At 41.8% G+C, this 18,130-nt stretch overlaps 1 protein-coding gene across 2 annotated transcripts in view; it reads right to left on the bottom strand.

Annotated features, from left to right (window-relative positions):
- Positions 1 to 18,130, bottom strand: part of LOC126213286 (uncharacterized) — a 292,020-nt gene that overhangs the window by 72,850 nt on the left and 201,040 nt on the right. Inside the window, exons 4-5 of one of the 2 annotated variants that reach the window (XM_049940953.1) lie at positions 1,451 to 1,595; positions 1,051 to 1,335 (exon numbers count right to left, since the gene is read on the bottom strand). In XM_049940953.1, the coding sequence (XP_049796910.1) occupies positions 1,051 to 1,335; positions 1,451 to 1,544 (379 nt within the window). In that variant the 5' untranslated portion in view covers positions 1,545 to 1,595. Of the gene's footprint in view, positions 1 to 1,050; positions 1,336 to 1,448; positions 1,596 to 18,130 lie in introns of those variants that run through there. The other variant, XR_007541132.1, reaches the window with a different exon arrangement.

The following is an 18,130-nucleotide window of genomic DNA, read 5'->3' as shown; positions in this document are numbered from 1 at the left end:
TGCTAGGTTGCAATTATTTTGCCACAAAACAGTGTAAGCAGGTGATAGTAAAGTAGAAACAATTCAAGAATGCAGACTGTAAACAACATGTGTAATTGTAGGCAAAAATGTTGTTCTTTTTTTCTAACTTAATGGATTTGCACACACATTCAGACAACTGGTTAGTGTGCTCAGTATGGGGTGTGACCACCTCTGGCAACAATACAGGCCTGATAATGATAGGGCATGCTGTGAATATCATCAGTCACCTGTTGAGGCAATAATGCCCATTCTTCCTGCAGAGCTGCTCGCAGTCTTGGAGAGTGGTTGGTGGATGCTGATGTCATGCAAGCCATCTCCATGGTGCATCACAGATATGCTCTATGGGACTCAAATTGGGACAGTGAGCAGGCCAACCATGCGTGCAATACTGTTTCCAAGAAAACATCAACCAGCTGTCTCTATGGGTGTCAAGCATTAACATCCATCAATACAAAGTGTGGGCACAAAGTACCCTGCAACAACTGCAGGTGAGGTCCCAAGATCTTGCACTACTAAGGCACTACTATTGTGCTCTTAAAGCCAAATAACAGTCCTCTCTCCTGAAATCACACATGGTCGGCCCTGCCCTGTTCTTCGGGATACAGTTCTGGTTTCTATAAACTGTCAGTAAATCCGAGAAATGACAGAACAATTCACATTACGCCACTGGTCAAAATCAGTTTGCTGCTGTCCTGTTTCCCTTCTTTCTATGGCCCACCACTGCAGGGTGTCTGGTAAACATCTTCTCTGCACCATCTGTGACTGTGTAAAAAGCTATTGTGGCTGTTGGGCTACCTGGCAGACACTACCTTTTTTCATAGGTGCCCTGACATCACTGTTGGCACAGTTGTCAGTTGACCAGAATGCCATCTTATACGCAGAACACAATACGGACATCTGTGTGACAGTTTGTATGATTATATTGTGAATTGGACACAGGTTGGGGACATAGCAGTTTGTTGCTTTAATTTTGGAGACCAGTGTATGTTTTACATTCTTTAAGTTGGGATACTGAAACAATCATCTTACTTGTAAAATCATTGCTCATATCACTTGTTTTCATATTTTCAGTTTTCTTGGTGGTGCACTTACTATTTTCATCATTGGTGGATTCTTTACTATCTTTGCCTAGTACTGAGACTGTAGTATTTGGCTTTAATTTCCCATAATTTATGTTATTACTTGATTGAATACTACAAGAAACTTCATTTTTACCAACACCATCATTCTTGTTCTCATATATTATGGCATTACAATGTTCTTTTTGTTCATTGATGTGTTTGTTTCTACTCTTTAGAACTCTCCTTTCTGAATCTGTAAAATGAATTGGGTTTTCAAATTTAATATCTAGACAGTTATTGCCATCTAAAGAATCACTATTCACAACTTTTTTCTGAGCCATGTACAGATGACTGTCATTATTTTTTACTTTTCTTTCCATTTCTGTCAGCTAATTCTTTCTTTTGTTTTGAGTTGACTGCATTTCTTATGCTTTTTGGTGGTACTGCCTCCGGATTGTTCATTTCATATTTTTTCTTGTCACCTGCACTTTGTACTCTGTTGCTTTTCACAGCCTGTAAAAATAATTAAATAATTCAAAACATGCACATCAACTGAATTCAAATGTATATCAGTCACCTACATTACACCACCACAAATAATGATATATATAAAACATTTTAAAATAAATTAAAAATACAGGTGAGAAAAGCTTTTAGTTCAATAATTTTTAATCACTGTGGGTGATGATAATCAACTATCACACAGATGGGGTGTTAAGAAGCATAAAGATACATAATAGCTACAGACACTACTAATGCTGGAGCAATCAAAAATGGTGACCAGCCCTCATACACAGCCCCAATTTCTGTTAGAAATGTCCTCTGCCTGCTACTACCATCTTGTTCCATTCACTTTTTGCTCACTTATCCCATCAAATCCCACCGATATTCTAGTTGGGAGACACGTTCAGACCTTTCACATGTGTGTAAATAGAAAATACATTTCTCCACATTCCGCATATCAGCACTCTTGCACCAAGCATGTAACAGTCATGCATAAAATAATGTATTTCCTACCCTTTGCATGATTACAAATATTTACAGAGACCAGGAAGAGGACTTTAAAAAACTGCAAGATTATTCAGTCATTTGATAAACTGATGCACTAGATAAATGAAACAAAATGTGAAGGCACAGTGATGTGGTAGGCTATTCATCCAGTAGAAATATCATTGGTTATTTGAGAGATGAAAGAGAAATGAAGAGGTGGGAGAGTATCATGGTGAATTAATAACCACTACTCCACTACAGCCAGACCATCCGTTTTGTTGTATTCATATCCTAACAAGTTGGTGCAGAGTGTAAATATCATTTCAAGCTACTTTTATTATTTTAGGACTTGTTATCATCAAACTCCATGTTATTTTGCTAATTAATGTACTATGCAGCATGTAATCTATTACAGGAGTGAAAAACTTTGTGCATGTCCACATTTTGTTATGATTGTCAGCTAACGACATGCTTCTCCTTTCACGATAGCAGGGGCTGGAATTGAACTAGCACTAAACAGATTCACTGATTAAATTTTGTCATGTCATTTTGAGCTCAATTTTATGGTTATTCTATACGATTTCCTTCCAGGGATCATTTTCTTGATTCAAAACTTTATATTATTCATAATATATATAAACAATCTGTGAGTGTTCATGTTTCCCACTTACTGTTACATTGTTGTTGCTTCATTAGTTTTCCTATAGTTTCCTGCTTCACCTTACATAATTTTAGGTTTCTTTGTGACTACATAATTTGAGTGTTTACTGGGTGGGACTAAATAATTTTTTAAATGGGTGTTCTTTACTGTAGCTCCGAAATGCTATATGTTTACAATACAAGACTTCATGTACACTCTCTCACTTTCTAGATCAAAAGAACATAATATCTTAACAATTTGTGAAGTTTTGGGCTGACTCATGTTGCAGATACTTTCTGTTTTACTAAAACAGTAATCTTATGGTTAACATAATATGTGATTAATTAATTTGGATCAGAATGGAATTTAAGTTTGTAGCACTCTTGAAACATTCTTTTGCAACATGATAACATCATAGATAAACATAAGTGAGAACATAATTATCAACAAAATATTTAGCTACAAAATTATGACAATATGGTTTATAGTTAAAGTAGTCATTTGGCCAAAGATGTTAAAGCATTTTCGTCCAAAACAAATTCTTATTACTGATTTTTTGATAGGGAGGGAAAAATGTGTGCATATGAGGTTCAACATCAACAGGGATGCAGGAAAATATGGAATACACATTCTTACAGGATTAGGAATTCCCATCAGAGAGCCTCGCTCCAGGCATATTCCAACTGGTAATACCACCTGAGTGTACGAACAATGTTTCCTCAGGAGAGAACTGGAAGCTACAGGAAAAGTTCAAAGCAGAGCCACTTGGAGCTGGTGATTGGCCAAGGCTACACATTGGGAATTATACCAAATGCAAAAACCATCAACATACAGTGCACACCACTGGTCTGACAGATGTGACTAGCCTAATGACAGCAATGAGGAAGAGAGTCACACTCAGCATGGAGCCCTGAAGGACACTGTTCTCTTAAATCTGTGGGCAGCTGAATGATATACCAACCCTGACATGAACAAACCAACAAAAAAACCAATATCGAGTCCCAAGAGCCCCAGTTATGGACAGTAAGTAAAATGGTGTCATACACATTACGTAGGTAAAAAGAAGACTGCAATGAGGTGTTGGCATTAAAAAAAAGCCTTATGGACTGCTGTTTCCCATCTAATCAAATGGTCATTTGTGGTCTTACACATTCAATAATGAGAGAACACTTAAAAACACAACAGAATTCACACAATATGTCAAAAACATACAAGTACGTGATGGAGCCACACTTTCCTCATTTGACATACAAAATCTTTATTCATCCATACCAATAGATCCCACACTACAGACAATCAATGCCAACCTACATTAACACAAAAAAATCCCTTCAACTCACATTTCTGAACCAATGGACATGCTTGAATTCACACTTTCACACAACTATTTTAAATTTAACAATAAAATCTACAAACAAACAGATGGTCTGGCAATGGGTTCAAATCCTTCCAGATTGCTAGCAGAAATATTTATAAGTAACCTAGAAGACAAAATCCTAAATTCCAATCACCATCTCCAGGGAAATATCATCTACTACTACAGATATGTAGATGATATCATCATTTTAATCAAAGGCACTAAAGATGACATCAGTGAGTTGAACCACTTTTTGAACAACCACCATGAAAACATAAAATGATGACAGTATAAATTTCCTAGACCTTACCATTAGAATAAAGAATAACAGAGATGAGTTTGAAATTTATCCACAACGCATACCACAACACATACCACAACTCCTCTTGTCATCCCACAGCACACACAATGGCAGCATTCCGGTACGTGATCAACAGAGCCATCCAACTACCACTCTCTGAAGAGAAATGTGATCAAGAATTTAAAACAATAAAACAAACAGCTTTTGAGAATGGTTATAACAGCTCCATAGTAGACACCTTAAAACACTCAATAATGGCAAAGCAATCACAACACAAAAAAACAAAAAGAAAATAACATCTTCCATACAATCCCATTTCTAGGGAACATTTAATATCAGACTGCCAATGTCTTCAAATGAAAAGGCATAAGCATATCCTTTACAACAGACAACATTGGACAGAAGTTACTCCACAACATCGGCACATGAAACCCACTTCATCATACAGGTGTGTACAAAATTGAATGTTTGGACTGTGACTGCTTCTATATAGGCCAGACAGGCAGATCATTTGGGATTGAATTCATGGAACACATGGCAGCACTAAAAAACAAAAAAATACCACACATCAGCAATAGCCACCCACCTGCATGAAAAAAAAAACACCATGTTAACAACACAAGTATCAGCATCCTACACATCCAACCAAAAAGCAGAAAACTAGACATCTTTGAAACACACCAAATAAAACAACCTGAATCCATCTTAAATGACAAAAATGACAATATTTAAAATAGTATCTTCTCTGTTTTCAGCAACTGCCTACATCATTAAAATACACACACACACACACACACACACACACACACACACACACACGCACGCGCACACACACACACACACACACACACAAACACACGCGCTCATGCACACACACCTTAATAGTTACCATAAATATTGACAGATGACGAGAGTACAAGAGATTGACCTCATTTACAGATAATTCATCACACCTACAGCTTGTACACCTTGTCAGCTTGAAACTATATGTACATCAACTACTGGCAGAAATTGTATATCTATCTGCATATTTTAAAGCATTAACCAATGTATTACCCCAACCTTTAGGCAGCTAATATATGTAGCACGTAAACATAAGACCCCTTGCCACGTAAAGTTTACTCTCATACAATCACTCTTTCCACCTTCTCTCTCTCTCTCTCTCTCTCTCTATCTCTCTCTCACCTTCTCTCCCTCTTCCTCTCCTTCTGCCTCCAGCCTGCCACATCTGTCTATTAATCTCAATTGTCATTTATATATAATTTTACTGCTGTAGCCAATATGATCATTGTACTCAAAGTCTGTAAAGTTTCACCTGACTGTCATTAACAAATATGAAGTTTAAGCCATTTTAACATTTCATCTGACTGTATAAACGAGTGTGAAGTTTAAGCTGTTTTAACTTGTCAAAATTGGATTTATGTGCCACCTGAAGTACACACACATGTATTCAACACCTCAAAACAAACACCTCCAAATCCTTTACATAACTATTCTGTAATAATGTTGTTATGATGTATATTCTTTGTACTTTGTGATTATGTCTTCTCTTCTGCTATATGAACCTTGCACCCAGCAGATTCCAGATGCCATATTTGTTTACAAATATGATAATATACATGTGATGTGTTACGACAGCAAAAGGAACCTGCGACCACTGGAGATACTCTATTTTACTTATTTTATGTTTACTATTAGATATCAGTTTAATTTTTGTCAGAAGTAACCCAAAACCATGTTCTGAAATAGTGTCTTGTTTCTGCACTAAACAGTGCCACAAGTTCCTCCAAAAAGTCGTAACACAACACACACAGAAATGTCATACTAACTAATGTAAATCCACCCAATGATGGAGGTTTAAACCTTCGAAACGCGTTGTGGAAATAAATAAAACGGTGACTGGTAACAACAAACATGTTTTTTTGATTTAATGTCAATAACAGTCACGGTAAAGCCTAACCTAAAATGTTCGAATTTATAGGATTGACCCTTCCAGAAACTAAACTGACAGGGGGGGAAAGGTCCCACAACAGAAAACCCAACATAACCGTCATGCTATAATCTTTTCAACCAATTTGCAGAGCATGTTGGTGAGGCTAACTGGCCAGTAGATATTGATGGATGTGGAGTTTTGTCTGGTTAGAATTGGGAAGTTCTCAGTCAGTGAAAGGTTGTTATATAATTCAGAGTGGTGAGGGTGAACAATAGGGGTATATCTTCAACTTTCCCATTATGCAGTCATAAGGTAGTTGGGTAAGAAGAGCTCACAGATGCTGATACAGAATGGGTTGCAAGGTGTTCAGCAAGAACTGACACCAGTTGTTAATCTTTGGTGGCCCAGAAGACTATGGAGCTTGGTCTGTACACAGAATTAAGACATACATTCCCAAGGTGCAGATATGGTGCTCCCAGCATTCCTCCTTACTGTGCTTAATTAGACTGTTAGGCTTGTGTGCAGTCACTTCAAACTGATGAGTGTGGTCTCTGAATGATGTCATTTGAGACATGCAGTGCCCTTAAATGATACTGAATTGTTGCTGTAGTGTCTTTGGTCAACCACTGCACTGCCCGGTGGCAGTAAGGGCCTGTAGAAACGGGAATAACAGTTCCTGGAATGCAGACGATCAGTTAGGACACATCACTGAGAACATGAAGTGGTAGCAGAAATATATAAGTGCCAGTTGACCATTTGAAGAGCTCAAAATGGTACATGACCTGTTACACTGACAAAGAAGTATCAGGAACATTGGAAAAAGGCCACTACCATACAAATCATTGTGTAGTGACCATTGCAGTGAGTCCATGAGATTGGGGGAAAAGTCTGGACTAGAGCTATTCAATTAGAAGGCCCGTACCAGACAACATGGTTTTTCCCTACGAGGGGAGAGGTGGTGGTGGTGGTGGGGGAGGGGCGAGCACTTAAAAATCCCAACACAGGAGAAAAATGGGAGGGGGAGAGAGAGGAGTTGTTGGATTAAGTTGGTCACCTCAAGGTAGGTAAGTGCCCTGCCTGATATAGTGATGAGTAGGGCTGTTTGTATTTGTGTTGCTGTTGAACCCAGTGTGGATGCAAACAGGTACAAGCATTATGGTTGAGTGGCCTTGCACATGGGCAGGGTCATGTGCAAGAAGCACAAACAAAAGTAGGGATTGGCCAGTGGTCAGACATTGGAGAGTTGTTGTGGTAGATGCACATGTGTGAACGCGAGAGAGAGCCCTTCTGTGTAATGGTCTCTATAGCACTTATTTAAATGTTAGTGTTGTCAAGACTGAAGATAGCTGGGTTGGATCATAGTAAAAATTGTCTCAGTTATGTAAATAGTCGAAATTCAGGAATTTCCGACTGAACTGATCGTAAATTGTCCAATGTGTAATGGTGTAGAAATGCACAAAGGAGTGCATTAACAATGGCTACCAGTATAGAGACATGAAGACATCATCCTGCCACCATGGCGTCTCAACTTGTAACAAAAGAAGGCAAGATATGAGACTTTTGTTAATAATTTTTATAATTTGAAAATAATTTCAAATCTATGCAGAATACCACCAGTCGATAATTTCAATTTGTGATCAATTTAGTAGTAATATGGAACTAGTTATTGGAATTCTTGTAAAGTTATTTTGCCTTAAGCCACATTCCTCTTTCCTAAAGTACATTGCTATTTGAATATCAGTATTACTATTCAATATAATATAATAGAGGGAAACATTCCACGTGGGAAAAATTATATATAAAAACAAGGATGAGGTGACTTACCGAACGAAAGCGCTGGCAGGTCGATAGACACACAAACAATCACAAACATACACACAAAATTCTAGCTTTCGCAACCAACGGTTGCCTCATCAGGAAAGAGGGAAGGAGAGGGAAAGATGAAAGGATGTGGGTTTTAAGGGAGAGGGTAAGGAGTCATTCCAATCCCGGGAGCGGAAAGACTTACCTTAGGGGGAAAAAAGGACAGGTATACACTCGCACACACACACATATCCATCCACACATATAGACACAAGCAGACATGTTTAAAGACAAAGAGTTTGGGCAGAGATGTCAGTCGAGGTGGAAGTGTAGAGGCAAAGAAGTTGTTGAAAGACAGGTGAGGTATGAGTGGCGGCAACTTGAAATTAGCGGAGATTGAAGCCTGGCGGATAACGAGAAGAGAGGATATACTGAAGGGCAAGTTCCCATCTCCGGAGTTCGGATAGGCTGGTGTTGGTGGGAAGTATCCAGATAACCCGGAGGGTGTAACACTGTGCCAAGATGTGCTGGCTGTGCACCAAGGCATGTTTAGCCACAGGGTGATCCTCATTACCAACAAACACTGTCTGCCTGTGTCCATTCATGTGAATGGACAGTTTGTTGCTGGTCATTCCCACATAGAAAACTTCACAGTGTAGGCAGGTCAGTTGGTAAATCACGTGGGTGCTTTCACACGTGGCTCTGCCTTTGATCGTGTACACCTTCCGGGTTACAGGACTGGAGTAGGTGGTGGTGGGAGGGTGCATGGGACAGGTTTTGCACTGGGGGCGGTTACAAGGATAGGAGCCAGAGGGTAGGGAAGGTGGTTTGGGGATTTCATAGGGATGAACTAGCAGGTTACGAAGGTTAGGTGGACGGCGGAAAGACACTCTTGGCGGAGTGGGGAGGATTTCATGAAGGATGGATCTCATTTCAGGGCAGGATTTGAGGAAGTCGTATCCCTGCTGGAGAGCCACATTCAGAGTCTGGTCCAGTCCCAGAAAGTATCCTGTCACAAGTGGGGCACTTTTGTGGTTCTTCTGTGGGGGATTCTGGGTTTGAGGGGATGAGGAAGTGGCTCTGGTTATTTGCTTCTGTACCAGGACGGGAGGGTAGTTGCGGGATGCGAAAGCTGTTGTCAGGTTGTTGGTGTAATGATTCAGGGATTCCGGACTGGAGCAGATTCGTTTGCCACGAAGACCTAGGCTGTAGGGAAGGGACCGTTTGATGTGGAATGGGTGGCAGCTGTCATAATGGAGGTACTGTTGCTTGTTGGTGGGTTTGATGTGGACGGACGTGTGAAGTTGGCCATTGGACAGGTGGAGGTCAACGTCAAGGAGAGTGGCATGGGATTTGGAGTAGGACCAGGTGAATCTGATGGAACCAAAGGAGTTGAGGTTGGAGAGGAAATTCTGGAGTTCTTCTTCACTGTGAGTCCAGATCATGAAGATGTCATCAATAAATCTGTACCAAACTTTGGGTTGGCAGACCTGGGTAACCAAGAAGGCTTCCTCTAAGCGACCCATGAATAGGTTGGCGTACGAGGGGGCCATCCTGGTACCCATGGCTGTTCCCTTTAATTGTTGGTATGTCTGGCCTTCAAAAGTGAAGAAGTTGGGGGGCAGGATGAAGCTGGCTAAGGTAATGAGGAAAGAGGTTTTAGGAAGGGTGGCAGGTGATCGGCGTGAAAGGAAATGCTCCATCGCAGCGAGGCCCTGGGCGTGCGGAATGTTTGTGTATAAGGAAGTGGCATCAATGGTTACAAGGATGGTTTCCGGGGGTAACAGATTGGGTAAGGATTCCAGGCGTTCAAGGAAGTGGTTGGTGTCTTTGATGAAGGATGGGAGACTGCATGTAATGGGTTGAAGATGTTGATCTACGTAGGCAGAGATACGTTCCGTGGGGGGTGGTAACCAGCTACAATGGGGTGGCCGGGATGATTGGGTTTGTGGATTTTAGGAAGAAGGTAGAAGGTAGGTGTGCGGGGTGTCGGTGGGGTCAGGAGGTTGATGGAGTCAGGTGGAAGGTTTTGCAGGGGGCCTAAGGTTCTGAGGATTCCTTGAAGCTCCGCCTGGACATCGGGAATGGGGTTACCTTGGCAAACTTTGTATGTGGTGTTGTCTGAAAGCTGACGCAGTCCCTCAGCCACATACTCCCGACGATCAAGTACCACGGTCATGGAACCCTTGTCCGCCGGAAGAATGACGATGGATCGGTCAGCCTTCAGATCACGGATAGCCTGGGCTTCAGCAGTGGTGATGTTGGGTGTAGGATTAAGGTTTTTTAAGAAGGATTGAGATGCAAGGCTGGAAGTCAGAAATTCCTGGAAGGTTTGGAGAGGGTAATTTTGAGGAAGAGGAGGTGGGTCCCGCTGTGACGGAGGACGGAACTGTTCCAGGCAGGGTTCAATTTGGATGGTGTCTTGGGGAGTTGGATCATTAGGAGTAGGATTAGGATCATCTTTCTTCGTGGCAAAGTGATATTTCCAGCAGAGAGTATGGGTGTAGGACAGTAAATCTTTGACGAGGGCTGTTTGGTTGAATCTGGGAGTGGGGCTGAAGGTGAGGCCTTTGGATAGGACAGAGGTTTCGGATTGGGAGAGAGGTTTGGAGGAAAGGTTAACTACTGAGTTAGGGTGTTGTGGTTCCAGATTGTGTAGATCGGAATTTTGAGGTTTTGGAGGGAGTGGAGCTGGAAGTGGGAGATTGAGTAGATGGGAGAGACTGGGTTTGTGTGCAATGAGAGGAGGTTGAGGTTTGCTGGAAAGGTTGTGAAGGGTGAGTGAGTTGCCTTTCCGGAGGTGGGAAACCAGGAGATTGGATAGTTTTTTGAGGTGGAGGGTGGCATACTGTTCTAATTTACGGTTGGCCTGTAGGAGGATGCTCTGAACAGCCGGTGTGGATGTGGGAGAGGAAAGATTAAGGACTTTTATTAAGGATAGGAGTTGACGGGTGTGTTCATTGGCTGAGTTGATGTGTAGGTGAAGGATTAGGTGGGTGAGGGCAATGGATTGTTCAGTTTGGAACTGGTATAGGGACTGATGGAAGGAAGGGTTGCAGCCAGAGATGGGAACTTTAAGTGTGAGGCCTTTGGGGGTAATGCCAAATGTCAGACAAGCCTGAGAAAATAGAATATGGGAGCGTAATCTGGCTAGGGCGAAGGCATGTTTCCGGAGGGAATGTAAATAAAACTTAATGGGGTCGTTGTGGGGGTGTTGTGAGGGTGACATGGTATTAGAAGGTGGAAAGTGTAACATGAGGTGAAATGAAAATGAAAATAAAAATATATGGGGAGACATAAAGGTGAACTGGAAAGAAGTGGAGATCTGGAATGAAAAAAGGCGAAAAGGTGTTGGTTACAGCTGGGCTATGTTGGACTCGGGTTGGTGGACAACGATGTCCGAGTCCAACATAGCCCAGCTGTAACCAACACCTTTTCGCCGTTTTTCATTCCAGATCTCCACTTCTTTCCAGTTCACCTTTATCTCTCACCATATATTTTTATTTTCATTTTCATTTCACCTCATGTTACACTTTCCACCTTCTAATACCATGTCACCCTCACAACACCCCCACAACGACCCCATAAGTTTTATTTACATTCCCTCCTGAAACATGCCATCGCCCTAGCCAGATTACGCTCCCATATTCTATTTTCTCTGGCTTGTCTGACATTTGGCATTACCCCCAAAGGCCTCACACTTAAAGTTCCCATCTCTGGCTGCAACCCTTCCTTCCATCAGTCCCTATACCAGTTCCAAACTGAACAATCCATTGCCCTCACCCACCTAATCCTTCACCTACACATCAACTCAGCCAATGAACACACCCGTCAACTCCTATCCTTAATAAAAGTCCTTAATCTTTCCTCTCCCACATCCACACCGGCTGTTCAGATCATCCTCCTACAGGCCAACCGTAAATTAGAACAGCATGCCACCCTCCACCTCAAAAAACTATCCAATCTCCTGGTTTCCCACCTCCGGAAAGGCAACTCACTCACCCTTCACAACCTTTCCAGCAAACCTCAACCTCCTCTCATTGCACACAAACCCAGTCTCTCCCATCTACTCAATCTCCCACTTCCAGCTCCACTCCCTCCAAAACCTCAAAATTCCGATCTACACAATCTGGAACCACAACACCCTAACTCAGTAGTTAACCTTTCCTCCAAACCTCTCTCCCAATCCGAAACCTCTGTCCTATCCAAAGGCCTCACCTTCAGCCCCACTCCCAGATTCAACCAAACAGCCCTCGTCAAAGATTTACTGTCCTACACCCGTACTCTCTGCTGGAAGTATCACTTTGCCACGAAGAAAAATGATCCTAATCCTACTCCTAACGATCCAGCTCCCCAAGACACCATCCAAATTGAACCCTGCCTGGAACAGTTCCGTCCTCCGTCACAGCGGGACCCACCTCCTCTTCCTCAAAATTACCCTCTCCAAACCTTCCAGGAATTTCTGACTTCCAGCCTTGCATCTCAATCCTTCTTAAAAAACCTTAATCCTACACCCAACATCACCACTGCTGAAGCCCAGGCTATCCGTGATCTGAAGGCTGACCGATCCATCGTCATTCTTCCGGCGGACAAGGGTTCCACGACCGTGGTACTTGATCGTCGGGAGTATGTGGCTGAGGGACTGCGTCAGCTTTCAGACAACACCACATACAAAGTTTGCCAAGGTAACCCCATTCCCGATGTCCAGGCAGAGCTTCAAGGAATCCTCAGAACCTTAGGCCCCCTGCAAAACCTTCCACCTGACTCCATCAACCTCCTGACCCCACCAACACCCCGCACCCCTACCTTCTACCTTCTTCCTAAAATCCACAAACCCAATCATCCCGGCCGCCCCATTGTAGCTGGTTACCAAGCCCCCACGGAACATATCTCTGCCTACGTAGATCAACATCTTCAACCCATTACATGCAGTCTCCCATCCTTCATCAAAGACACCAACCACTTCCTTGAACGCCTGGAATCCTTACCCAATCTGTTACCCCCGGAAACCATCCTTGTAACCATTGATGCCACTTCCTTATACACAAACATTCCGCACGCCCAGGGCCTCGCTGCGATGGAGCATTTCCTTTCATGCCGATCACCTGCCACCCTTCCTAAAACCTCTTTCCTCATTACCTTAGCCAGCTTCATCCTGACCCACAACTTCTTCACTTTTGAAGGCCAGACATACCAACAATTAAAGGGAACAGCAATGGGTACCAGGATGGCCCCCTCGTACGCCAACCTATTCATGGGTCGCTTAGAGGAAGCCTTCTTGGTTACCCAGGTCTGCCAACCCAAAGTTTGGTACAGATTTATTGATGACATCTTCATGATCTGGACTCACAGTGAAGAAGAACTCCAGAATTTCCTCTCCAACCTCAACTCCTTTGGTTCCATCAGATTCACCTGGTCCTACTCCAAATCCCATGCCACTTTCCTTGACGTTGACCTCCACCTGTCCAATGGCCAACTTCACACGTCCGTCCACATCAAACCCACCAACAAGCAACAGTACCTCCATTATGACAGCTGCCACCCATTCCACATCAAACGGTCCCTTCCCTACAGCCTGGGTCTTCGTGGCAAACGAATCTGCTCCAGTCCGGAATCCCTGAATCATTACACCAACAACCTGACAACAGCTTTCGCATCCCGCAACTACCCTCCCGTCCTGGTACAGAAGCAAATAACCAGAGCCACTTCCTCATCCCCTCAAACCCAGAATCCCCCACAGAAGAACCACAAAAGTGCCCCACTTGTGACAGGATACTTTCTGGGACTGGACCAGACTCTGAATGTGGCTCTCCAGCAGGGATACGACTTCCTCAAATCCTGCCCTGAAATGAGATCCATCCTTCATGAAATCCTCCCCACTCCGCCAAGAGTGTCTTTCCGCCGTCCACCTAACCTTCGTAACCTGCTAGTTCATCCCTATGAAATCCCCAAACCACCTTCCCTACCCTCTGGCTCCTATCCTTGTAACCGCCCCTGGTGCAAAATCTGTCCCATGCACCCTCCCACCACCACCTACTCCAGTCCTGTAACCCAGAAGGTGTACACGATCAAAGGCAGAGCCACGTGTGAAAGCACCCACGTGATTTACCAACTGACCTGCCTACACTGTGATGCATTCTATGTGGGAATGACCAGCAACAAACTGTCCATTCGCATGAATGGACACAGGCAGACAGTGTTTGTTGGTAATGAGGATCACCCTGTGGCTAAACATGCCTTGGTGCACTGCCAGCACATCTTGGCACAGTGTTACACCCTCCGGGTTATCTGGATACTTCCCACCAACACCAGCCTATCCGAACTCCGGAGATGGGAACTTGCCCTTCAGTATATCCTCTCTTCTCGTTATCCGCCAGGCCTCAATCTCCGCTAATTTCAAGTTGCCGCCACTCATACCTCACCTGTCTTTCAACAACTTCTTTGCCTCTACACTTCCACCTCGACTGACATCTCTGCCCAAACTCTTTGTCTTTAAACATGTCTGCTTGTGTCTGTATGTGTGGATGGATATGTGTGTGTGTGCGAGTGTATACCTGTCGTTTTTTCCCCCTAAGGTAAGCCTTTCCGCTCCCGGGATTGGAATGACTCCTTACCCTCTCCCTTAAAACCCACATCCTTTCATCTTTCCCTCTCCTTCCCCCTTTCCTGACGAGGCAACCGTTGGTTGCGAAAGCTAGAATTTTGTGTGTATGTTTGTGATTGTTTGTGTGTCTATCGACCTGCCAGCGCTTTCGTTCGGTAAGTCACCTCATCCTTGTTTTTATATATAGTATTACTATTCAAGTTTATTTGTAGCACAGTATAAAGAAAAAACTTGTCGTCTTATCCAATGTTACATTATGATGATGTATGCTCCTTTAGAGTGGCACTGTTAGTGCAAAGACAATGTGGTCACCTGTTTATAGGTAATTTGTGTAAAATTATCTGTCACTGAATTACAAAAGTTCTTGCAATGAATTATTTAAAGCCTAAATCAATTCAGTTCATTTCAGTCAACAATATTATTCCATTAGTAGCAAGTGTGCTAAGAATATTAAAATTTCAGTTCTGTGTTTACAGAGAAATAAAATTTCATTCTTGCAGGTAACTTTTCAGTCAAACAACAAGTCAGTGAAGTCATCTAAAGTCGTTAAAATTAATTCAAACAGGGAACAAAATTTGCTGCTCTAGAGCTGGCGACCGACCTTCATTGAATTAGTTAGTTCTCCACACGGAATAAGTCTTGGTAAGTGACCAATGCTCTCATAGGAATTTGCTTAGGCTGCCTGCTGTTATGGCTGCCAACTGGGATTCTAAATCGATAGGAAAGTGGGTAAGGTAGAAAGTGCGACTGTGTATGAAATGTAAGGCAGTGTTCTACCTAGGATTGTTTATTGTTTAGTAATTGTGTTTGATAACAGGTGAACATTGTGTGTAGTGTCTCACTAATGCTCAACTGAGTGAAGTGACAGCATTGTAGAAAATACAGAATAAGGCAGGCAGCCAGCAGTTATATGAATGAGTGCCACGTGACCAGTCATGGCAGCAAAAAATTTCCAAATACGCTGGTGTAGAAGCAGTACATGGCTGCCAATTCCAGCAAAGTTACCACAGTAAAATTTGAATCATTCACTAAATTTTGTGAGTGATAAAGTCGAGTGGTGACATTAGGGTTGAAGAGAGTCAGTTGTACTTGACATTACAGGGACTGAAATAGAACAAACATCACTTACATTGTAGATGGAAGTGACATCAGAATAACAATGCACAAGAAACGTGTTTTGGGTTTGTCATTCAGGTTTCAACTCTTTACACCCCAAATTTAATTATATTATCAAATAATTTTTATACCATTGCACCTGTTGACTGCGTGACAGGATTTTTAAAATTTGTGCATTACTGCAGCAAAATGGTAATTTACAGAACCTTCAGTTTTGTAATTTTGGCATTGTAAAATAAATACCAAAATTGGTAAGTCCATGTGATAACCTGTATAATAATAGGAAACCTAACATTCAGAACAGTTAAGCAGCTTGTACTTCACTGCATGAAAATTTTAGATTGGCACAAATGAGAGAGGCACAAGATGATGTCAGGTCCTAATGTACCAGATGAGGCATTGCCTTTTGATCACAAGATGGCAGAAGACAGTGTAAGACAGAACAATAATTTAGATCACAGGTCTTGAATGGTGTTACCTGCAGTGAAAACATTAATTTTTTATTTTTATTTTTGTTTTTATTTTATTTTATTTATTTTTTTTTTGTTGGTGGATGTAACTGTACATGTGGATTAGACAATCTGTTAAGAAGATTTACGCTGATTATAAAAATGGAACAGGATTTCGGTCATGTAAAAATTAAAACTGAACCATATGTGACAGTGGAGGGGATGCAGATGGATATTGGTGTTGATTTAGTGACTCAAATAATGTTATGGCTACAGGCATTACCACTGATATGAACAATGTGGATGCAGGTTTCAAAAATAATGCAAAGCAGCTGGAAACTAACATGAACACTATTATGATGCAGTTAGAGTGTAAAATAAATACTAGCCTGGATACAAAATTGACACAAAAGGAAACAAAGATGACTAAACTGAAAGACAAAATTGATATTCAAGTGAAAACCAAGTATATCAAAATAGGAACCATGATATCCAGTTTGGATTGAAATCTTTCAGGCAAGATTGACACAAATTTAATGATTTTCACTGCACAAAGCCAATGCATAACTGACATAAGCAAACTGGTAAACAATATGAAGACTGATGTAACTAAAATTAAGACAAAAATTGCTAGTATCAAAGAAACATTTTATTTGGAAACTTAGAGAGTAGAATGAGAGCTAGAACCTCTTATAGAAGGACAGCTGCAAGTTATAAAACCCACAGTTAGGACTGAAATTTCAGATGAAACACAAGCCAAACTGGAAGCATTATGCAACACAATGAAGAGTATACTAGAGAACATGGGTTCTTGCATTCAACAGCAAGAATCCACAACAATTCATACATAGGTGGAATTGGTACATTTGCAGGTACAGAATCAGACACTGAGTAGTTACACACCATTTGTAACAAAGAATTCTGGGATTTTAAGTATAGAGGGTAAGTTTGGCCCTCAGAAAAAACAGGGAGGTTGGCATCCTACCGACTTCATCAAAAACTGTATGTGTTACCCACAATGTCAGACAAAGAAAGGATAAATTCAGTAACTAATTTGTTAACAGGAAATGCTTAGTGATGGGGACTGAATTTGGATGTGGAGAATTTGCCGTTCTCTGAATTTTTGAGAGTAAGTTTCTGGAAGAGTTTTAGTCTGTCCAGAAACAAGACCAATTGTGATGAGAGTTTATCATTGCCAGAAAGCCAAAACATGGATGCGGATCCATGAAGGAATATTGTGAATCATAGTTTAAGAGTTTGGAGTATTTAAAAAGCAGAAGGTCTGAATCTGAGATAGCTTGAGAACTCAAGACAAAGTTGCCATATGATTCCAAGCCATACGTAGGATGTAACCATCATAATTTTGAAGACTTTCTGGAAAAGCGGGGAGCAAAAATATAGAGTGCAAAACTCGCAATCGAAGAGGATTCAGGAACCATAATGTCCCTGAAAGAGCTAATGGCAATCAGCCACAAACAAATATGACGAGAGGAACAGTTAGAGAAGGCTGAGGAGGTTGTTACCACCAGGAAGGGGAAACTTAACTGGTAACAGGGTGCAAAATGAACTGGAAAAATAAGATCTGCATAGATATTACTTAACAAGTCAACGAATTGTGATGAGGATAAATCGTGAAGGAAGAGGAAGGCAGTAAGGGGAAGGATGATGCTGACATGCATGAGTATTAAGAGATTATCTCTTTCGCTTCATACGCTCAACAGCTGGAGAAGCAGCCTGCTAAGAATCCGGCAACTTCCATAGAAGAGACTAATTCTGACCCAAACCTGCAAATAATAGAGTGTCATGTCAATTTCAATAGGTAATAGTGATAGCAGTCATGCATAACCAAGAAAAC

This window comes from Schistocerca nitens, chromosome 11 (assembly GCF_023898315.1).
Source record: "Schistocerca nitens isolate TAMUIC-IGC-003100 chromosome 11, iqSchNite1.1, whole genome shotgun sequence".
Taxonomy (NCBI): domain Eukaryota; kingdom Metazoa; phylum Arthropoda; class Insecta; order Orthoptera; family Acrididae; genus Schistocerca; species Schistocerca nitens.
This window is presented reverse-complemented; position numbering and strand designations above follow the sequence as displayed.